Source organism: Nyctibius grandis, chromosome 21 (assembly GCF_013368605.1).
Source record: "Nyctibius grandis isolate bNycGra1 chromosome 21, bNycGra1.pri, whole genome shotgun sequence".
Lineage (NCBI taxonomy): Eukaryota > Metazoa > Chordata > Aves > Nyctibiiformes > Nyctibiidae > Nyctibius > Nyctibius grandis.
The window spans coordinates 8,482,265-8,505,193 of NC_090678.1; the positions used below are offsets into that span (position 1 = coordinate 8,482,265).

The window sequence follows — 22,929 nt, forward strand, 5'->3', positions numbered from 1 at the left end:
CGCAGGCACGGCGCTTCCCGGGGTGGGGGGCTGCTGCCCACCCCCTCTGTGTCACCGCCGGCCCCTGCGCCCCCCACCCCACCACGGCACCATCCCGCCGCGCCAGCCCCTGCACAGCCGTGGCTGTGAGCGCTCCAGCGCCGGGGCTGGGGTCTCCGAGGGCGGCTGCTGTCAGTGGCCTCTGGGCCAGTGCATTCGGTGCTGGGCTTCCTCAGACACCGATGTGCCACCCCGAAGGACCACAGCAACGGGCTGCGCACCACTCTGCCGCCACGCAGTCTGTCCCTTCCACCAGCCCGACCATGCAGGGCTGTGTGTGTGTGCTGAGAGCCTGAAAGCACCCCCCAGGTGCTCCCCTGTCCCTAAAAGAGGGGGCTAAGTGTCCCTTAGCTGTCCCTAAAAGAGGGGGTGAGACAGCTCCTGTGCTTGCTCCATTTCTCGTCAGTGCCAGCCTGCAGGGATGCAGGACTCGCCCAGGGACAGGCAGGGTGGCACCGCTGCCCGGGCGTGCGCAGGAGGGGACCGGGCACCGAGCTGCTAAAACCCCCCAGGTCCCGGTGTTCAATCGCAACCTTTTAAATTTTTTTCCCAGGAAAGGGGAATCCTGAGCGCTCGCAGCCTTGGGGCTTTCGGGGATGGCGAACAGGGCAGCGGAGGTTTGCCTCGGGCGGGGGCTCCGCCGTGCACCTGCCGCGCTGAGGACCGCGCCGTCCTGTGCCGTACCGAGCCGGTCCGAGCTGTGACGACGCTCCGCGGGCAGCCCCGCCCCGGCCCCCCCCCCGGGCGGCGGCGGGGCCAGTGGGCGGGGGCCAGGCGGAGCGGGGCGCACGGCTCGGCTCGCCTGGGCACAGCACGGCTGGGCACGGACTGCCTCGGCACGGCTCGGCTCGGCACAGCTCTGCTAGGCTCGGCTCCGCTCTCCCGCCATGGCATCCAAGTGCCCCAAGTGCGACAAGACCGTGTACTTCGGTGAGCGCATCCCCGGGGCCCGGCCCCGCATCCCCCTCCCCGAGCCGGGGCGCATCCCCGGGACCCCGCTCTGTCCCCGGTCCCCCGCCCCGGAGCCGGCGCTCATCCCTGCCTGCCCTTGCCCGAGCCCCGGTGCATCCCCGCGTCCTCTTCTCCTTCCCGGCGCCGGGGCGTGTCCCCGGCTCCGCTGTCCCCAAGCCCGGCGCATCCCCGGTCCCCGCTCCGCCGCGGCTCACCCGGCACCAGCTGCTTCTCCCCCCGGGACCCCTCGCAGCAGCCGCGGCCCCTCTGCTCTGCCCGCCCCCGGATCCCCATCCCCGGGCTGGACTGGGGGATGCTGCCGGCTGGCCCTGGGGCGGGGGACACGGCGGGTGTGGGTGGCCGGGGGGCCCTGGGCACCCTCCCCTGCTCCCTGGGCTGAGGAGGTGAAGCAGGGGGTGAGGAGCGCTGGTTGGGGTGGGTGCCGGCAGCCTGTTTTGGTGCTGGGGGGGGGCTCATGTCCCCATGTACCCCCTGGCTTGGGTCATAGGGGAACCCTGCCCATCTGATAGGGATGGGGTGCTGGGCAGGGGGCTTCCATGAGCTGGGGGGTCTCTTGGTGCGAAGAAGCAGGCGATGGCAGGTGCAAACAAAACCTTCTCCCAGCCAATCTGTTCCCGTTCCCTGCACCCCTGGCTCCAGGTGGGCCGTTGAGCTCTCCCCACCTCGCCTCGTACCCAGCGGGCTGGGCCCAGGTGGGAGCTAATGAGTGGTTTGGGGTTTCAACGGGACTTTCTCAAAGGCAGCGTCTGGGCTCGGAGGTCCATCTCGGCATGCCTGGGCTGGGTTTGGGCAGCAAAGAGTCCCCCAGGGCCCTGCTTGGGGTTGTGGCTGGTCTGGGAACAAGGGCTGGGGTGTCTCCCGTCGGGCACCCCGGGGTGAGCGCCGCCGCCCAGGTTGCAGAAAATGCCGGGGGCGGAGGTGGGAGCGAGGGCTGATCCCCTGCCTTGGTGCCTCACCGCCGCTCCCCGGGGAGCCTGCCCCAGCCTGCTTCCCCCCTGCATGGCAGTGCCTGGCCGGGAGCCTCCCGGGGAGTGACCTGCCCCCCTGGCCCCGGGGTGGGCACTCTCAGGGTGGGCATCCTCGGGGTGGGCACCCTCGCGGCTGTGCTGCAGGCTCAGGGTGGCTCTTGGGACACTCCAGCCCGAGGTGCCTCCTGGGATCTGCTGGCCCCGGGGCGCAGCTGGCCTGGCTCGGTGCTGCCTGCCTGCCCCCTCCCTGCCCATCTCCCTCCGGTGCTCCAGGGTCCTGCCCCAGCTGCCTCAGCATGTTTGTTTGGTGGAGAAATACTGAAGGATCTGATGGTGCCGGAGCGTTTGAGGCACTGGTGCTTTCATTCCTTTCCGGCCATCTCCAAGTAAACACAGAGAAATAGGAATTTGCTGTCTTCCTCCTTTAAATAAACCTATTTGTCTGGGGGTGGGAAGGGCTCGGCCCCTTGGATGTCTTTCCTTGTGTGAATCTTTTCCCTTTTAAGCAGAAAATAGCATGTCCATCCAGCCAGCTGGGCACTGGCCCGAGGTCAGAGTTGCTCCTCTTGCTCCCGGGACAAGCCTGCCCTGCGTGGGGGGGGCTGGGGCCGAGCTCAGGGACCCCCGCGTTGCTGCCGGAGGAGGCCAGGCTGTGCCAGGAGGTGAAGTGCCAGCCCCCAGCACTGCCCACGCTCTTGCTCTGTCCCCATGTGCTGGGGGACTTGTGGGTCTCTTGGGGATGTGGTCTGCGGGGGAACAGTGCTGTACCCTGTGCCCCCAGCTGCGTGCCAGCTCTCTGTCCCGGCTGGGTTTCTGTAGGTGTAGTGGTCTGTGTCCCGGTCTCTGCTGCTCCTTGGCTTCCCCGTTCCTGCCCCTGGGGACACCTTGCCGAGGAGGCAGGTGCTGGGCAGCAGAGGAGCGGCAGCCCCCATCACACACCTCCCCTCAGGGATGATGTGGTCCCTGCTGCCCCGCAGAGAGACCGGGGGCTGAGTTGAAATGGGAACAAGCCAAAAACTTCTCTGTGCTTTGAGCTGGGATAGGCTGGAGCGTGTCCTTGCTGATGCCTTGAGCTTTGCCTTGAGGAACCGCCCAGGCTCCAGCAAAATAAACCCGGGTCCATTTATTTAATGCATCGGAACTGGATGCAACCCCTGAGCCGTCTTCCCAGGATGGGGTTTCATCCTGATGGCCTGCGTGGTTTGGTGGGAAGGCGATGGGAGCGCTGCGCCGGGGTTTGGTAACGCTCACGGATTCCTCGGCCGGCCCGGAGCTTGGCGGGGAGGTGATTCATAAAGCCCCGCTTGTTCGGGAGCGCTCCTCGCCTGTGCTGAATGAACGCTGGCAACTATGACTTCTCGAATGCCTGGGATTGCAGCCGTGGGTCATGTGTGAGAAACGCCACCGCGTCCCGTTCCCGGCTGCGCGCGGTGCCTGGGCAGCTGAGCAACGCCAGCAGTCGTGGGTACCGATGGAAAACTCATTTCCAGCCTGCCTGTTGCTTCACGCTCCCTGGAAAAATCCAGCGGGCTCCTCCCTGCGCAGTCAGGAGGATGTGGGTGTTTCCTGAGCTACAGAATGAGCTTTTTTCCTTTAAAAAGCACAAGGAAATATAAAAATAGTTTTCTGGCTTTTTTTTCTATTTTTTTTTTTAAAGCGGGCTGAGGTCTGTGACATTGTTTCCAGGGGTGGCTGGGGCTAGCGTTCCAGCTTTAGGGAGGCTGGAGGGATGAAGTGAATGTTTAACCGGAGGAGCAGCGCTGCTGGGGCCGGTTCCCATCCCGCGCTGGCAGGTGGCGGCGGGTTGGGGTTGGGGTTGGATTATCTCTTCTGGCAGGAAGCTCTGGAGGGACCGGAGTCGCCTGAAGCCAAACAGCCGCGTGTTTCCCCAGCTTCCTTTTGCATCGCTAGCCTTAAATGAGTTTTGCAGGGTCGCCGTGAGCCCTGGCCAAGCCCTTCTGCGTCCCGTCCTCCCTTCCCAGGGAACTGTGGGGGATGGCGGTGGCGGGGGGTTTCCTGTTTTCCCATCCCCAGCGCGAGGCAGGCGAAAGCCCCAGGGACGCGGCGAGCACACGTGCAGCCGGGTCCGCCGGCGGGCAGCTTTCGGGGAGCTCTCTGCTGTGCTGGGGTGTCCGAGGGCTGGCAGGAGGCTGCTGCGCTGTTTGTTTGGGAAGGGGCATCCTAAAAGCACGTGGGAGTCACCCAGTAGCCCCGGGGCTGTGTCCACACCAGAGCAACAAAGCTGCTCTCTGGGGACTGTTTGCTGGTGGGGTGCCAGAGGGGGACTAAGGACAGGGACACATCCAGCTGGGACGCAGGGTGGGCCCGAGCCTGGCACGCTCAGGGGTGCCTGACCCCACTGTCACGCTGGTGTCCCAAGCGTGCCGGAGGAGGGGGGTGCAGCGAGACCCGGGGTGCAGTGAGGTATGGGGTGCCCTCCCTGCAGAGCCCCGCGCTGGCGGGTCAGCCCTGCAGAAATTCAAGCTGCAGAAGCCGCTCTGCAATTAATAAGTAACCGCTGTCCTTGGCTCCGAGCGCTGGCTCCTGGGAGACGGTGGCCCGCCAGCGGCCGGACAGGAGAGGCAGGAGGGCTTTATTTCCATTACAGCCGTCCCGAACAAAGGAAGCGGCTCTTCGAGCGTAGCAGTCGGCACGTCAGCGTGGCCCCCGGCTCGCCTGCACGAAGGCTGGCTGGGCTCCTCGGGGACCTGCCGCTCCCGTGTCTCGGGGCGTGCGTGCACCGTGCGGGGCGGTAACTAAGGATGCACCAGTTCCCTGCTCCCCGCGCAGGGCCCTGCCGTGTTGGGGGTGCCTCTGTGGGAGGCTGAAGGACGGGCTCATTAGCATTAGCTTCTCCCTCAGGAAAATAGCACGAGCTATAGAAAATTATCTGTGGGAGGGCGGGACAGGGCGGTGGGAGGTCTCGGCCCCCTGCTTTCACGCACTGTGAAGCTGCGGGTGCTCCTCCACGGTGCGGTGCCAGCATCTCGTGTGCGTGTTTCCTTGCAGGGAGCTGGGGCTCAGCTGCTGTGGGACACACGGATCCGTGTGGATGTGCCTGCAGGGGTTGTGCCGGGGGTTTGTGCCGGGTGCCCTGCTCTCCCTGTGGTGCCAGCCTGTGGGGAGTGGTGCTGCTCCCGGGGCTGGGGGTGCTGGAGGCTTGGGGCTGGCAGGCATCTCTCTGCAAGCCCAGCTGGTCCTGAGTGACTCTGTTTGGTGCCTGGTTTGTGGGGCTCTGCACCCACATCTCAGACCCCAGGCAGGTCTTGGGCTGTGTTCCCATCCTCCCTCCCTGTCCCTGACAGAAGCACGGGGATGGGGAGAGGTGAGGTGATGGGGCTGGAAAGGAAAGGCAAGGAGAGGCGGAGCAGGAACGCCCAAGCGAGAGGTAATGGAAAATCTGGCACTGCAATGTTGCAATCAAAGAGGGAGCCTGGAGCGTGTGCCGTGGTGCCACCTTCGGCTGCGGTGGGGTGGTGGTGCCCATCGCTCCGGCCAGTGGGCTGGGAGGCCCTGGAGAAACCAGGGAGGTGATGGTGGAGGACGGGTCCTGGCCCGTGGATGGGGGGAGAGCTCTCCTACCACCCTGCCATGCACTTGTCGGTGGGGAGCGCCGGTGCTGCGGCCCCCAGGGAGGTCCCGAGCATCCTCTCCTGCTGCCGTCTCTGTTCACACTGTGTTGCTCACAGCCCTGGGCCAGACCCTGCTTGGAGCTGGTTGTGCCCCACGGCTGCGGGGAGCTGTCAGGGTGGGGAGGTGAGGAGCCGTGGGGCTAGAGGGGCACTCAGACAGGCTTGGCTGCTCCAGTGTGGCTCTGAGTCCTGCTCTCGCTGACACCGGCCAGCTGCCCACCAGAGATGGTGTCTCGGTGCACTGGAGGAACACTGTGCTCTGGACCAGCCGTTACCCAGGGAGGGGTTGTGCTCGCGTGCCTGGCCGTGCCGCTGCTCTCCGCTGGCTGCTCTGCCCCTCGCTGCAGGGCTGCAGGCTGCCCGGCTTCCTGCCGCTGCCCGCGGGTCCTGCCTGCAGCGCCTCGCGCATGGGGCTGCGCCGCAGCAAGAAAGCAACTGGTTTCTTGGGCTTGGCCCTGGCTGAACCCAACGCCTGGCAAAAAAACCCTGCTGATCCTCTCCCAGCACAGCCGCAGTCGAGCTGCCCGGCCTCAGAGCCAGAGGGATGCATCCTGTGTGGACACTGCTTTATGAAGTACAGCAGCGCAATGGAAAATGGAGAGGGACTTGCTGGAGGCTGCCCTGGCCCCGTGACCTGCAGCAGGAGGTTGGGTATTCCTCGTCCCCCCTCCCCGGCCGCGCTCCCCGTCGAGGACGTACTGAACGGGCTCTGTTGTGCGCTTGGAGGGAGCCCAGCCAGCGAGCAGCTCGGGGCCGGAGGGCTCGCCTCGCCTTGCTGCGGGGGAGCTAAATATATACGTCTTGGCCACAAAATCACAGTGCGGCGTAACCGTCGGCACCGGCTGTGACAGAGGAGAGGAGCTGCCTGGCCGTGCCGAGGAGGACAGGAGGGGACGGGGTGGGGGGCGTGGGGAGGCAGTGCAGACCCTTCCCGGGGACTGGCAGGGCACCACGGCACGGCAGGAGATCCTCAAGCCATCCCTCTGCCTTTTCCATCTCCTGGCCACGCTGCGAGGGGCTGGCGAGGGGATGAGCTGGCTGCTGGGCTCTCGGCTTTGTTTCCAGCCATTTACCAGGCTCCTTTCCCTGTGCTCGGCTCTCGTAGTCATTCCTTTGTGCCTGTGACTGCTTTGAAGCACATCTGCAGTCAGTGTGACAGCATCCCTCTCCTCCAGGGATGCCTGTCGCTGCGTCCCTGTGGGGATTTGGCATCTTTATCGCCAGACTGGGCTCTGTCAGCTCTTCCCCGTGTCCTCCCAGGGCTGCGGTGGGATGGATGGGGCACAGCCCAGCCCTTTGCAGAGATGCTGCTGTGGCGACGGTTGGTTTTGCTGAACAAGCCTCCGGCTGGAAGCAGCGCTGACGTCAGGCTGTGGAAATACCTGTGCGAGGGCCCGGAGCCGGCTCAGTGCAGCCCCCGGCGCTGAGGCTGGGAGGAGGGATGCTCCCTTCCCACCCCAATAGATGCTCCCACCTCTGGCCCACGCCAGCTGCCTTGCCCGGGCACGGTGGGTAATTAGGGTTGAGCCGCGCTGTCTCGGGGTGGGGCTGCCGCAGGGCCGGGGGAGCACACCGCCTCGGCAGCCTCCCCACGGCCGTTCCTGCTCCTGGCCTCTGCTCTTCCCCGGCTCTGGCGGTGTCCCTTGGCGGCGTGGGCTGCACCCCCTGCGCGGTGCAAATCCACCCCTCGGCTGTGTCCCACAGCTGGCCGAGCACCCGGCCGTGCCTCCACCTCTCCTCCACGGGGGCATTTCCCTGAGGGAAGAGGTTTATTATCGATGGGCACCCAGTGCCCACCCATGGCGAGGCGGGTAACCCGGGGCAGGCAAACCCTGAGTCACCCACGTTTGGCAGAGGCCGAATTCCTGCAGCCGAGGAATCCTTCCTACCCTTAACTCTGCCCTTCCCGGGGGTGGAAGGTTTAAATTTGGCTGGCTGGAGGGGAGCATCTTGGCACAGGCTGAGTGTGTCGGTGCGGGATCCAGCAAGGACGTGTATGCACTCGGCGTGATGCTGAGAGGACGTGGGTGCTGGCCTGTCCCTTCCCAGCGTTGCAGGGCATGGTGTTCGGTGGCAGAGCCTGGGTGCGGTGTGACATCTGGCCAAGCGAAGCCTGGCCCAGAGCCCCGTGCCATCCCCGTGCCATCCCCTGCTCCCTGGACGGAGCCCGAGCCCTGCTTCGCCCCAGGCTGCTCTTGCAGTGCTGATGGCGGGTGCCCCCCGGAGTCGGGGGTGCGGAGCAGGGCTCTGCCACGGCGGGAGGACATGGCCAGGGACTCCTCCTGTGGAGCTGGTGCCATGGTGGAGCAGACGTGGCCGGGTGACAGGGCACCTGGGCTCTGGTGCTTTCCCTCCGCAGTGATTTACGGGGCAGCGCGGCCGCGGGCGGGACGCTGCTGCCCTGGAAATGGGCTGGGGTGGCTCCAAGCTGCTTCCTCTGCTCGGCGCAAACAATGCCGCCCGGAAAGCCGTCCTGTGTGCCGGCCCCGGCCCCCGGGAGCCCTTGTGCGCAGCCAGAGCACGCCTGGCCGACCTCTGCGTGGCATTTCCACTCGAAGGCAAGGGGCAACCCCGGCGGTTCCCGGGCTGTCCCCACGCCCCGGGAGCAGGACGGTGCACCGGGCTGCCTCCTCCCTCCTGCCCCGTCCCCTGCCAGGGGCTCTGGGTTCTGGTGTGGTCCCAGGCTGGTGTGGACCGGGGATGCCTTGGCAGGGGGAGTGCGTTCGTCAGGGAGCAGCAGGGATTTGCAGCTGTCTGAAATATTACAGAGCAGGGGACATTGCAGGGGCATCTCATCTCGCGGGGTCAGAAAGGAGCTGGTGTGGGCTGTGGCCAGCTGTAATTGCAATGGCCTCCGGAAAATGTCCGCCGGGAGTTTCCTCCTTGCTCTGTCCCCGGGGCGGCGGGGGGAGCGGGGGTGACGCAGCCGAAGCGCAGCCTGGCCTGGCTGTGCATCCGCCGTGACAAAGCCGAGCGGCCCTTTGGCCCTGAGCCCCTGGCTCAGCTTTCAGCCCATCACGCTCCATTTCCCTTCCCGGTCGCCCCGGGGAGGCACCCGCTCCTGCCGGGGAGGGCCGGGGGGAAGCGGGGCTCCTGCGACAGCCCCAGGACAGCGGGGTGCTGGGACCTTTGTGTCCCCCTCGCTTTCGGGGTGCGCTGGGGGGGCTGTGTGCCCTGGGGCTGGTCCTCTGCCCCCACGGGCGGCCGAGGGCTGCAGAGGAAGGGGAGGGCAGGGTCTGGCCCTGGCTCCTTCCCTGTGTGCTACCTGCTGCGAGGAGCTGGGGATGCAGGAGCCCTTCTGAGCCCCTCCTGGGCTCGGGGGCCAGCAGGGATTTGCCCTGCAGCTGTGAGCAGGCAGGCACAGAGCCCGGCTGTGGCGGGGCATTCCTTCACCCTGCCGTCCGCTCCCACCGGGGTTTGGTCCAGCAGCGGGCACTCGTGCATGGCATCACGGGGAGGTCGGTTCGGAGCTGCTTCCAGCTGGTGCTGGTCCCCAAGCCCATCCTCCATGTGCTCGCTTGGGGCTGCTCTCGGGGGTCTCCCCTGCACCCCGGTGAGATGGCTCCGGCTCTGCCCCCTTGCGCTGCCCTCAGCTGCCACTGGCCACCTCGCCTTGCACTGGGGCTGATTTTTTGGGTGGTGATGGCATTTGTTTCGGCTTATCTTGGCCCTGTGGCCTGCCCCAGACGTGGCTGTTTGCCTTGGGAGGGAGGGTGGCTCTGGGAGCCAGGACCTGCCCTTGGGAGATCTTGACCCCCATCTCGACCTGATGCAAACAGGTGACATTTGCTGAGGTCCTCGGGGGAAAAAGGGCTGGGAAACCCGGGTCACAGAGGAGGTCTTCTTGTAGAGCAGGGCTGGGCTCCGGTTGCGCTTTTATTTGCTTGTTAAATATTTTATTTGGCTCTTCTGATTTACTTTTACGGTGTCTTTAACAGGATCACGCTGTTTTCCAGCTGTCTCTGCACATGTGCAGGGGAGAGGGAGGGCGAACGGGAATCGGTGGGGGGCACGGGGCAGCGCCCGGCCCCCTAGGAGCTGTGAGGGAGGGGGAAACAGCATGAGGCCAGGCATGCGGGACAGGGACTGGCAGCCCGTGCTCCCTCCCGGGGTGCTCCTGGGGGTGTGCAGCTCGGGGCCAGCCGGAGGAGGTGCATTGATGTAACCGGTCTCAGAGCATTTTCCTGCCCTGAATTTGCCCACTGATGCTTTGAAACTGTTTACGGCGCCGGCAGCGACTTGCTCTGCAGGTTCGGGGCACTCCGGGGCAATGCAGGGATGGTGCCCGCATACCTGTCTGCACGTCGCGCCTGCTCCCGGGCTGGGGGTGAGGGGGGAGCACCTGTGTGCCCAAGAGATGGGTGTTTTCCAGGGCCAAACGTCCATCCTTGGTGACACTGGAGGCTGTCTGCCACCCTGTCCTCCCGGCTGGAGGCAGGCGGGTGTCCTGGGGCAGCTCCGAGGGCTGGAGCTGCAGCTGAGGCTCCTTGGGGAGCCCGAGAGGCTGGGTGTGTGTGTGGGAGGCATGACTAAAGGGGTGGGGTGGGCATGGTAACACCAAATATTTGAATGGGAGCAGGGTCATTCCGGGTAACGTGGCGGGTAAAAATAGCCGCAGGGCGTAGAAAGGCAAACGCTACCGTTGCTGGACTGGCGCGTGGGAAAGGGCGTCCGTGCGAGGGCAGAGCCGGTGCTGGGCGGGTGAGAGGCTGGGGGGGCCATGCCCGTGGCCTGCACGGCCCCGGGGACCCTGCGGGCTGCCGCAGCGTGGTCCCTGCAGCGTGGCTGATGTGCACGGCGTGCCAATGAGCAGCCCCCCATCAAGCGCAGCCCCCCGTGGTGCCCGGAGCCTGGCTTCCCCGGGGGCTGTATCAGGTGCTGGGCAGTCGCTCACCCCTCTCTCGTGTTCCCCGCAGCCGAGAAGGTGTCCTCCCTGGGCAAGGACTGGCACAAGTTCTGCCTGAAGTGTGAGCGCTGCAACAAGACCCTGACCCCGGGCGGGCATGCTGAGGTAAGAGCCACTGGGGCAGACAGGGCACAGGGGTGGCCTGGTGGGCTCCCTGGGGACGGGGAGTGCTAGGAATTGGGCTGGGGCAGGTACCCGATGCCATGTGGATGGGCTGGCCCTGCGGCACGCGAGCCCAGGCGCGCACGCTGTGGCTTCCAACGCTGCTGCTGCGCCCCGTGGTGCTCAAGGGCTGTGGTGCACAGGCTGGGCGAGCCACAGAGCGGTGCTGGCACCACGTGCAGTGCCACCCTGGTGCCCGGGGCTCGGCGTGCCCTGGCCAGCACGTGAAGCAGCTCCGTGCACCGGCTAGGCTTGTTTGGGCATCACGCTGGCTTCGAAGGCGTGTGGGTGCTGAGAGCCTGCACCGGAGTGGGGTTAAAAACACCGAAAATCGGGGATGTGCAGGTTGCCATGGTGATGCTAGCTTGGAACTGATGCTTTCGGTGCCCTGGGGCTTGCACCGGGGTGCGGTGCCACTGTGGCTGCCCAGCGCTTGGGAGCACGAGGGTGCCGTGCCGGCGGGGCAGGTGCTCGTGCCTGGGAGCAACTGTGTTTTTCTTGTGCGATGCCCCAGCGTGACCCTCGGTGCCCGGGGTTTTGCGCAGTGCCTGTCATGCCAGAGTGTCACCAGCTCTTTAGCACGGTTTTAGCATGCGGCACAGCTGGGGAGCGGGCGGCGGCGGCAGGGACAGCCGTGCTGGTTGCCACCAGCCCGTGGTGGGAGTGTGGCTGGGGCTGCGCGGGTGGATCTGTGCTTCGGGCCGGGTTAAGCCCAGGGAATTTGCTGCTTCTCCTTATAAGGCCAGATTCTGCTGCCATGGGGGACGGCAGCCAAGCCCCCACAACTGTGCCGACAGCAGGATTTGGCCCTTCCCTGCTTTTCCCCCCTCCTTTCAAGCCAGCGTGTCCGTCGGGGTTGGAAAGGTGTTGCGGGGAGACCAGCTAAACGTTTACCCTCCCCTCCGGCATGGTAACGCTGCGAGCACACTGATATTTATGCCCTGCGATATTTTGCAGCTGCCTCTGCCAGCCTGCTCGCCCCTGCAGCCTTGCCCCCGGCCGCTCGCAGCCCTCGCCTTCGGCACGGCACCGCTCGGGGGGGCGAGTGAAGAGACATTGCTTCTGCTCAGCTACCCTCGTGTCGGGCAAGGCGCCCTTGCCTGGCAGCGGAGGGGATGGAGGGCAGGAGCAAGGCTGAGATGCTGAACAGAGCCGAGCAGGGGATGGGGTGGGTTCGTGCCTGAGGACGGGGTTCCAGTGGGTTTTCCACATGGGGCGGTGTGCGTGGCAGCCCCCCAGCCACAAACGCTCTCTCTTTTCTCTTGGACTCGGTTCCCACCGGCCCATGAGAAACGGCTGTGGGGAGCTCCAGGGCTTATCGCCCGCTTCGTGCCTTCCTGCGATACCGGCCCCCAGCCGATAGCGGGGCCGATAGCAGCTGGGCTGGGAGCAGCGCCCGCACGGGGCCTCTGATCTCAGGCCAAGGTGAGGGGGGAGGCGAAGGGGTGCTCTGTGCCCCTAATGACAGCCGGACTGCGCACAGGTTGCTGAACGGGCACGGCGATGCCTGACTGGTTAGGCTGTCGCTGGCAGAGCCGCAGGCTGGGTGCATTTTGGGGTGTAGGCATGGCCATGGTGGCCTCTGAACGCCAGTGGGGCTGGAAGCGATCCCGAGGGAACTGTAGCTGCTGCTTGGCATCCTAACGCTCCCCTCTCTCCCCAGCACGATGGGAAGCCCTTCTGCCACAAGCCCTGCTACGCCACGCTGTTCGGTCCCAAAGGTACGTCCGTGCTCCCCGGTGCCTGTGCGGCCATGCCCAGGGCTGCAGGAGGAGCCAGGTCCCTCCATCCCCGCTGACGGGGAGCTGTGGCCCCGAAAGCACCCCAGGAGCCAGACTAGCATGGGCTGGGCATCAAGCCAGCACTTTGCAGCCCCAGCCCTGCCGTCCCCTTGTGCAGAGGGAGAGGAGAGCTGCTGGAGGGCGGGAGGGATCCGTCCTGACAGCTGTCCTTTTTTTTCTTTATATTTAAAAACCAACTTCCCATTCAGACAGAAGGTGGAGTCACTCTCCCATCCCAGACCGGGCTGGAGAAAGCCTGGGTCAGGAGAAAGCCAGCCGGGGCAAGGTGCAGTGGGGTCCACAGTGGCCCTGTGGCTCAGGGGCTGGGGAGGCAGTACAGGGGCTGGGGGGAGGATGGAGACCCCAGGTGCTCCCAGGCCACCACAGCCTCTCTCTGCCCCACTGCAGGGGTGAACATTGGCGGCGCCGGGTCCTACATCTATGAGAAGCCACAGATCGAGGGGCAGACCGCTCCGGGACCCATCGAGCACCCGGTGAAGGTGGAGGAGAGGAAGGTGAACGCTGCGCCACCCAAGGGACCCAGCAAAGGTGAGGGGCAGGGCAGGATGGGCAGCCTGACCTCTGCCATGGCATCAGCCGGTCCGGAGCCACCATGTTTGGCGATGGTGTGGGGCGCAGGGTGTGTGCGGGGGGTCCTCCGCACCCGTGTGTCCTCGCTGGGATGTGCCTCTGCTTTCCATGCCTATGGCCTCTCTCCTTCCAGCCTCCAGCGTCACCACCTTCACCGGGGAGCCCAACATGTGCCCGCGCTGTGGCAAGAGAGTCTACTTTGGTAAGGTGGTGAGCAAGGCAGTGGGTGCATGCCCTGGGGTGGCACCGTCCCACGGTGCCGGGGCTCCATGCAGGACCTCTGGGGCACACAGAGGGGCTGGGAGGGGGTTTTGGCTCAGAGGTGGGGTTGGGGGCACAGAGGGATGTGCTGGAGGAGCTTGCAGGGATGGGTCCTCTTGGAGAAGCTCCTGGGTGCAGGGCTTCATCTGCATTGTGTCCCTTGCTGTCACCTCCCGGGTGGGTGGCGTGGGCTTAATAACTGTCCTCAGCCAACCTCAGCCACCTGCGAGGCAGCAGAGGGGTGGGAGGAACGTGGAGGCTGGGGTGCACAGGGCTGTCTCCGGATTTTGTATGCAGAGGTGATGTCCCCCCGGGGCATGCTCCCCCTCGGTGTGTGTGCAGGGGGGGCCGGCGTGACCCTCCCTCCTTGTCCCCGCTCTAGCCGAGAAGGTGACTTCGCTGGGGAAGGACTGGCACCGTCCCTGCCTACGCTGCGAGCGCTGCAGCAAGACGCTGACCCCGGGGGGCCACGCCGAGGTAAGGCTGTGGGGGCCCCGAGAGCCCTGGGCAGCACACAGGGGGGATGCCAGCGGGGCATGGCCGAGCTGTGCCGTGCCATGCTGTGCCCTGGGGACCACCCTGGGTGACATGCTGCTCTCTCTGCCCCGCACAGCACGACGGACAGCCGTACTGCCACAAGCCCTGCTACGGGATCCTCTTTGGGCCAAAGGGTGAGTGCCTGGGGTGGGGAGCCGGTCTGGGGGCACGTGCCCCACCTGGGCTGCCACTCTCGATGCTCATGCCACCGCCCAGAGGGGACATCTCCCTGGAGCGTGCCACCTTCCCACTTGGGTCCTCAACCTCCTGCATCTCCCCCCCCGTGCAGGCGTCAACACCGGAGCTGTGGGAAGCTACATCTATGACAAAGACCCCGAGGCGAAGAACCAGCCCTAGACGGCAGCCCCCTGCCCGCCCGCCCGCTCTGTGCCCCCGTACTAACCTCCTGCCCGCGGCCGGAGCGGACCCTCGCCAGGCTGGCCACGGAGCTGGGCTCTCTCTGCTGTCTCTACACAGGGCAGGACGGCCCTGCCCGTCGGGTTATATATCATAGTCTCTAATATAAGCTTCAGTGTTTAAAGGCAAAGGTAAAAGGCGTCTCTGGTCGTTCCCAATGCGCTCTGCCCTCCCCAGTCCTCCTGCTCGCCCCCCCCACATGCGGGAAGCAGGAGGGCGGGTGTGGGGACATCAGTGGGGGACATCTCGCTCTCCCCGGGGCCTGCGGCCGACCCCAGCTGCTGTTGGGTTTGCAGGGTCTGGCACCTCCCCACACCCCCATCCTTACACCCCCAGGGCACCCCTGTACGTGCACCCGGGCAGGTGCCCAACCCGCTCTGCCGGCTGGTTTGGGTTGGTGGCCGCCCCAGCCCGGTCCCCTGCAGTGGCAGAGCCCGTGCCGGGGGGCACCCCTTGGCCGCAGCCCCAGGGGAGCGGGCTGCTCCCCGCCTGGGAGGGCAGGGTGCATTGGGCTGGCGGCTGGGCGGCGGGACGCCCGCCTGCTTCCCAGAGCCACCGGTTTCTTGTTGTTGTTGTTTATTTATGAGCAGTTGTAAATGTGCCCCTCGCTTCCGAGAATGACACGTGCCCCCCAGTCTCACCCGTCCCCCCCGTGCACGCCCAGCCCCACTGCTGCCCGGGAGGCCGGGAGGGGGCTGGTGCAGGGGTCCCCCCGGGGCAGCGAGCCCTGGGGTGCCAGCACCCCGCTCTCTCCGGGCTCCCTGCGCCGCCATGGGGCTGACTTTTGTTATTTGCTGACAATAAAGGTTTTGAGAGATGCGTTGTGTGGCTGAGCTCTGGGCGGAGAGGGGGAAGCTGTGTGCACCGTGCAGCATCCCTCCAGTCCCGGGACAGCCTGGGGACCCTGCCGCTATGGTCCTGCCCAGCTGGCTCGTCCTGGGGCAAGGCAGAGCAGCCTTAGCCCCTGCCGAGCCCAAGCTGCCCAGGCCAGAGCTGCTCTTGGTGCAGCACGAGCCATGGCCGCTCCCTAGGCTGTGAGCAGGATGGGCTTGTGGGAGGCTGTGCTGGCCCTGTAGCTGGGGTGGGATGGGATGGGATCCTCCCCGGCTTTGCGGGGTGGAAAACTAACGGAGGGAAATTTGGTAGCAGGTGATACTGCTCCCCCCAGCCTGGGCTTGCTGAGCGGGGCTGCCGGTGGGAAAGCCCAGCCCAGCAGCAGTGGGGCAGGAATGCAGTGCGGGGGCATGGGCCACCCCCCCCCGCCCCTGGGAGCTGCCATGTCCCCGGGCAGATGCCAGCCCTGCTGCCAGGCCTGGTTTCAGACATCCAGCTATTCCCCCTAGGAGCTCGGCGGCTGGGAAGCAAGGCGTGGGCTGGGGCTGCCAAGGCAAACACCAGCTCTGGGAACCGCTGCTCCGGCTCGTCCCCTCCGCAGGTCCTTGTAGGAGCCTCGCTGGGCCGGCTGTGCCCCCCTGGGGATGCAGGCACCCCGCTGGCCCCGTTTACTGGGGAACACAGGGACCTGGTGCCCCCTGCAATGCCTTGCATCCTTGTAGCAGCCTCAGCCCTGGAGCTGCCCCATCACCGTGCAGGAGACGGGTGGGTGGGTGGGTGCCAGCCACAGCCCCGGCCTTGCCCCTTGCCCGGGCACGGCTGGGACACGCAGCGGGCACGGCAGGACAGGAGCGCTGGCTATGCCAGGCGCCCGCGGGAGCGTTGGGCCGTGGCGGCATCCCCGGGCGCGGGAGCTGCTGGTGTTCCCTCTCCCAGCAGCCATCCCAGCAGCACGCGGCCTTTTCCCAGGCACCCCGGGCTCGGGAACGGGCTGCGCGTGTTGGTGTTTTGGCAGGGTTCCTATAGAGACTTGACCCCTCCGATGCTTTAGGGGACGAGGCTGCTGCATAAACCAGAGCCGTGTCGCTCTGCCGGGCCCTCACAGCCAAACCTTGCCAAGTTTGCCCCGTGTAGCAGCAGCAGTGCTGGGGTGGGGGGTCCCTGTTGCCAGTGGGGGACCCAGCACAGCTGCCAGCGAAGCCCTTGGCAGGAATCCAGCTCTCGTGTCAACCCTTATTTACCATCATTAATTAACGAGCTTAATATGCCAGCCTATAGCAATCCCCTGCCATGGGGAGCTTCCCCAATGGACTGCAGAGGCTGGCTTTCCTCCCCATCACCCCACCCACAGCTCAGTGGGGGGTTCGCCCTCCCCAGCACCCGCCTGGCCCCATGCCGTGCACCCAGCCCATCCTGGCAGCCCCAAAGCACCCTCGCCATGGGCACTGGCCCCTCTGTGGGGGGCCGAGCAGCAGGCTCCTGCCCCAGCACCTCCAGGAGGGATGCTCGCTGCGGGGGGGAGCTGGGCACACCTGGGGCCCCACCTGAGACCCCACCTGAGACCTCACCTGAGACCGAGAGCATGGCCAGGGTGGGATGGGAAGGGGCTGTTGCAGGGCTGCTGGGATGAGTTAAACCAATGGGCTTGAGATAGGGAGGAAGGCAGTTTGGGGTGGGAGGGGATGTTCTGATGCCTGGTACCTGGGTTAGTTCTGGGTGTGAAGGGACACGGGGCAGGGCAGGTACAGCACCCTGGCTGCTGCACTCTCCCAGGCAGCAGACATTAAATGCAGGATTTTATTTTGGATTGGCGATGGCTTTTTTTTTTCCTCCTTTCTTTTTTTGCTTACATTTTCTTTTCCCCGTGGGAATTTTATTGAGGGAATGCAATGAAATTAAAAATAGAAAAAATTCAGCTCTGCTGCACAGAGGGGTGCCGGGAAGCCATCACTGCTTCCTGCTACCCAAAGAGGACAACCCGGCTGCGCAGGCTCCAGGTGGGTGACGTCCCTTCCCTGTCCCCTCACCCTGATGAAGGGGAGTGGGCTGGGCACCCCTCATGGCAGGAGGTGTCCCCCAGGTACAGTGGGTACCCACAGGGTGGGTGTTAAGACCAGGCAGCTGGAGGGTGTAGCAGGGCTTTGGGATCCCACTGGGGTTATCTGTGTGCGCGCCAAGGAGTCGGGGCTGTCACTGCGCTGCCGGGTCGGTGTGGGGACCAGGAGACTGATACAGCAGAGTGGGACTTTGCTTGAGCAGAGGAGGCAGCTCTGGCCTCTAAGCCCTGGTGCATTTTTGTACTTATTTTTGGGAGGCCTATGCGAGCTGAAAATGCTCCTTTACTTGAGGCTTGGAAAACATCCTTCCCCTCGGGGATGTCAAATATGTTGTTTTTTTTTTTTTTATATTCGGACTTGTTAGTGGGATAGAAATGTTGGAGGGCTCTGGTGACTACAGACATGCTCTCCAGGGTGCAGGGGAAAACAGAGACCAGAGTGGATGCAGCTTTGCTTGGAAATCCCCCAAGCCCTGTGAACTTGTCCTGGGCAATGACCCTTGCAGGAAAGCTGGGAGCCAGTGGAGCTCAGCAGGGAGCTGGGCTGCACAGCGCCTCGCTGGGCGCAGGGCAGGGATCCCACCGGCTGCCACCATGGTCAGCCTGTTCTGAGGGCAGCCCGGGTGATGGGTGCCAGCCTGGGTGTCCCCGAGCTGTGGTTCGAGCAGGATTGTCACCTAGTGGTGTTTCTCAGCAGAAGGCTGAGAGCACCCGTGCCAGCAGAAACAGAGCTGCATCGCTTGGGCCACCATTAGTGACTCAGAAAAGGGGCCGGTAGGTGTACAAAGGCTGGTCCCAGAGGGGCACAGCAGGCTGCACGCACGGAAAACACCAAGGAGGGACTCGGCGGGGTAGGAACGATGAGGGCAGCCCTGGAGCTCCATGCCGGAGCAGCACGGCTGAGCAGCGAAGCAAGACAGATTTAAAGCATTTGCTGGGAAGTCAGTAAATAGGAGCCAAAAGGGATGAAGTGCTGGAAGATGTGATTTAAGAAGGGATATTAAAAGCGACCCAGTAAGCACAGCTTGCTTCCATGAAGGCCGAGAACCGGCGCCAACACTCCCTGAAGTCAGTGGTGTGGCTCTCCCTGGTTTGGCTGGGCTTTGGCTTGACCCCAGGAGGAGGTTAAAGTACGGGGCGTAAATTCTGGAGAGGCTGTAGGAGAGCAGGCAGGGATGAAGGAGGAACAGCATGAAACCAAGCAGAGCAGGATTTGGGCTGCAAATCCCCCTGCCAGTTCAGTGTGCAGGGAGAGCTGCTGGTGGGGGCTCCAGCCATGACACTGGTGGGGACGGTGCTGGCTCTCTCCCTCTGTGGCTCCCCGGCTTGGTGCTGCCTGGGGGTACCCACGAGGGAGTTTCCCCCCCAGGATGCAGACTGGGCTCTGCAGCAGCCTTTGTATCACCAGTGGGTTCCCAGGTGGGGTGAGCAGCCGGGGGACCACACCTGGGGAATTGGGGGACTCCTGGAGTGCCCTGGGGCTTCTTGCTGGGGGAGGAATACCTGTGCTGGTGGGACGGAGGTGTGCACACTGCTATTGGGTGTGCAAACCTGCAGCTCCTCCTCTTGAGCTCTCCTGACTCTCCGCAACTATATCCCTCTCCCCTCCCTGCGCCACCACCGTGGCATGGCCATGCCAAGCAGCGTGCTCACAGGGAGAGCAAACACCTCTGTGCCCCTTCCCCTTCACCGCCAGTGAATTTTTAACCAGGAATAAAATGTGTGGCGTCAACAGCCTGGACCCAGCCCAGGGCAAACAGCACTGTCGGGCAAGCACCCACGCCAGGGCAGGGCTGGGGAGGTGGTACCTGGCGCTGGTCCCCTGCGAGCAGCCCCTGAGCGATGCCCACGCTCCCTGCCAGCCCCCAGCATGGATGTGCATCTCCCTGGCAGGCAGAGGCGATGCCTCATGGGTGCTGGGCAGCTTCCCAAAGCAGCGGGCGTTGCTTCCTCGATGATCCTGGCTGGATTCGATAGCCACAACAGAAACAGACGGGGCCTTGCCAGGAAAATGCACCAAACGCAGCTCCGGAAGGATGCAGCCAGGAGGTTCCTTGGGCTGCCGCTAACGGAAAGCTTGCAGAAAAGAGCAGATGGTAGCTGAGACTTTGGCCAGACCGTGCGCAGGGAGGCTGAGGGAACGGTGCCTGGATGAAATCGGAGGAGATTTTTCCATGTAGCTGGGACTTGGAGGGGTTGGAGAGGCGGGTGAGGGCCGCCGCGCTCCTTTGTCCCACAGATGGCAATCGCAGGTGCAGCCCCGGCGTGGCCCTGTACGGGTGGCGAGCTGACCCGAGAAGTGACCGCTGCCTTACCCGGGCTGGCCATGTTTGTACAGCTTCTGCTGGGAACAGCCGTGGGGCTGCCCGTGCCCACGTCCGGGGGGGCAGCAAGAGCTGACCCTGCCACAGCAGCGAGTGTGTTTTGCAGGCTCAAACCGCTCGGGGCTTTACGGCACCAGTGGCAGCATGCTGGTGGGCGTGCTGGGCTCCCCTGCCAGCACCCCCAGGGTGGCCCTTTCTGAGCCCCCTCCCCAAGCCCCTCGCTCCCCCACTGCCTTTCCCACTGCCGTCCTGTTCCCAACTGCCCCGGCCGTCGGCCGCCTGTCAGCTTTATGAAGACGTACCCCAGAGTTTTTCCTTAGGGTGTCGTTTGCCCTGGCAGCCACCTTCGTGCTGTTGTTTTCCCGGCCGGCCGGTGATGGGATTAGCCGTGTGCAAATCCGGAGGTGATGGAAGGCAAGTGTGTGGGGAGTGCGCCGGCCCCCCACCACGGGGTACCCCATGCCGCTTCGCAGTGCCGTGGCACCGGCATCTCACAGGTCATTTGATGGGATCACGCGTCTGGCAGCTCCCCCCAGCCTCTGCTGGCCTTTTTCTGAGCCACCCTATAATTTTCTTGTCAAATTAGAGTCCTGTGCGGGGCTGGGTAGAGCATATTTTACAACAAACCATCTTGGCTGAGTGGGGGCCCTTGAAGTTACACGAGTGTGGGCTGAAATACGGCCAGGGAGGGAGATTTTGGTGGACTCGTGGTTGTGCGAGCACTAGGAAAATACTGGCCATGCACCCTGCCAGCGCAGCACCCTGCTGCTGCTGCTGCTCCGGGATTTTCCTTAGTCACGTTTTCCGCAGGGAGGGACCCAGCTCGGGAGGATCCAGGGCTGGGGAAGAAATCAGATGAGGTGTCCTAACCCTTGGACCGGGGTACTGCCAGCCTCTGGGTTGTGCCTTCACTGGTGCATCGCCTTCCCCCCCCGTGCAAGGACGGTTGGGGGGCTGTGAAGCGGGAAGTGAGAGCCCCCCCTGCCCCGCTCTGGTGCGGAGGGGCAGGAGGGGAGCCGGGAGCTGCTGCCCTGGCAGACAGGCTGGTTTGCTACATGGAAATAGTTGTTTTTTCTTGCTGTGTTAGTGAAACCAACCCAAATCGGCTTACGTTACCCGCCCTGCCTGCTCAAATGCCGGTGACTTTTCCAGTCATTACTCTGGCAATCACAAGGGGTCAAGTGGCTCGAGGGGAATATTTGGGCAGGCAGCGTGTGCCCAGGAGCTCTCGCCTTGCAGCCCTGCCCCAAGAGCTTGGGGAAACTCTTGGGGGCTCCTTGAGGGCTGTGAGGACCTTGTACCAAACATGCTGCAGATGGACCCGGGGAAGCTGGTGCTGGCTCTTGCTGGTGCTCGCTGAAGGAGCGGGGAGGGGACCCTGGCCGTAACAACGGCACCCAAACAAACACATGGGACAGCCCAGGTTTTTCCGAGGGCTGTTGCTATGCCATGGGGAGTGCTGGCGCCTGATGCTCCCCGGTGGAGCCTCACCCCCAGATCCCTATCAGAGGGCACAGACAGCTGAGGCGTGCTCTGCTTTAATGGATCAATTAGCTGGAACAAGGTGTCCGGATAAGATAACGCTGTGGTTTGCTGAGGAGGCTGTTGGCACTGGCTGGGTTGTTTCGCTGGCAGGCTATGAACCTTGCTTTGAAGTGGTGCTCGGGCTGGGACCTGGCTGTGCTGAAGACACCACCCCTGCCCCTCTCCTGCTCCCAGAGCTGTCTCTGCCCAGCACCAGAACTTGCCCGTGCCCGTGGGCACAGCGCCGGGGCAGTGTCCCGCTGCAGAGGGGGGAGCTGGCCGCTGGCCGCTGCTCGCTGCCGCTCTGACACAGCTCACACAGCCGCAGCATGGTTTTGGCTCCTGGGGGCACCCTGCGTGGCAGAAGGAGGGGTGACCCCAAAGGTCAGGCTGCCACAGCGTTTCCAGACAGCTCCCTCCGGCACGGGCCGGCAAGGGCTCGGTTTATTGCCCCGCCACGGCATGCTGATGGGTTTCACACACCGGCATTAGGGGTGTTTATGGACTCGCTCCCTGTAAAACGAGCAAAAGGCCGCATCACGCAGGCTCCCAAGGTGCTACCGTGCTCCAGGAGCGCCTGCAGCCCTCCCTCCCCACGGCAGGCCCTCTGCTAAATGGCTTTGCTGTGCTGCTGTGCATGCCCACTGATCGATGGGGTGAGAGCAGGGCAGTGGTGATGAGCAGGGTGCATGCACAGCCCCGGTGGGGCATAGAAACCGGGGCTACAGACCCATGGCAACCTTCCCCCCAATATTGGCTCGCCGTAATCCCCGTAGGTTTGCACAGCACACCCCGTGATGACACCGCGCTTCGGCTCCCCGCTTTGGGAAGCGGGCTGGGGCAGCCCAAGGTGCGTGCATCCCCCCAGCAGGGCTGGCCAGGCTAAGGCAGGGGGCTGGGGGTGGCTGCCAGGCGAACAGCCCTGTGCAGGCAGGGCTGGCAGAGAGCGGCGCGGCTCGGCGGCGCCTGCTTTGTGAGAGCTGCTGCCGGTTTTGTGCCCACTCCTTGTGTGAACAGTCTCCAGTAAGGGCACGGGGGAATGGAGGGGAGGGGACGGCTGGGCTCTGCTTCAGCCAGGTCAGTTGGCGTGTGGTGCCACAGACTGCCCTGGCCGGGACAGGAGCGTTGCTGCCCCAGGCTGTGTGGCCCGTGGGGACTGGCCGCAGGGCTGGGCCAGCCAGAGGAGACCTGTGAGAGGCCAGTTTTCAGCTGCCCGCCAGCACAAAACCTGCCTTAAAAGGGAGCACAGCTGAAGACGTCTGTCCTAGCTGGGCAGTGGCCTCAAGGCAGCCTGGTACCATGTGGGAGGGGAAGCAGGACCACCGGAGAGGGGAGAGGACATGCCCTGGCCCCTGTATTTCATCAGGGTGCCAGCTGCACCCTGCATGGTGCAGGGAGGGGGTCCTGGCCCAGGCAATGCAGCTGGGCGCTCGTGGGGTGCTGCAGCTGGGCGCTCGTGGGGTGCTGCAGCTGGGTGCAGGGGAACGTGGCGTGGCTGAAATAGGGTGCTTGAATCTGTGTGGTGCCTCGGGGAGGGAAGGACGGGAGGAGGCAGGGTGGAGGCAGCAGCCCTTGCAGGACAGCTCTCTCCTCCCGTGCTGTAAGGCACTGTCTCAGCGTGACTCACGCCTTAGCCGGGAGCCGGCTGCCAGCGATGCCCCTGCCAGGGCGGGCTGCTGAGCACCTTGCTGAGCCCAGCAGTGCCCTTGGGGCAGCGTGCCGGAGGTGCCCCCAGCCTGCAGCGGGGCTGCTGGCAGGCAGGGTGAGCCTGGGACCAAGGGCAGCAGTGGGGAGCATCAGCGGGACGAGGGCTCTGGCTGGGAAGGGAGGCTGGAGCAGGCTGGGTCATGAAGCAATCCCAGCTGAACCGTGAACTTCGCCTCCGGGCACAGCTTGCCGCCTCTCCTCCTGCACCCACGGGTGGG

General features: G+C 64.7%; 1 protein-coding gene across 1 annotated transcript; it reads left to right on the forward strand.

The window, feature by feature from the left end:
- Window positions 1-794: 794 nt before the first annotated feature.
- On the forward strand, window positions 795-15,083 carry CRIP2 (cysteine rich protein 2). The gene is made up of 8 exons (XM_068416995.1): window positions 795-969; window positions 10,528-10,622; window positions 12,343-12,400; window positions 12,869-13,009; window positions 13,185-13,253; window positions 13,695-13,789; window positions 13,926-13,983; window positions 14,139-15,083. Exons 1-8 carry the CDS (start codon window positions 927-929, stop codon window positions 14,204-14,206), a joined length of 627 nt encoding a protein of 208 aa, XP_068273096.1. The 5' UTR covers window positions 795-926; the 3' UTR covers window positions 14,207-15,083.
- The last annotated feature ends 7,846 nt before the right edge of the window (window positions 15,084-22,929 follow it).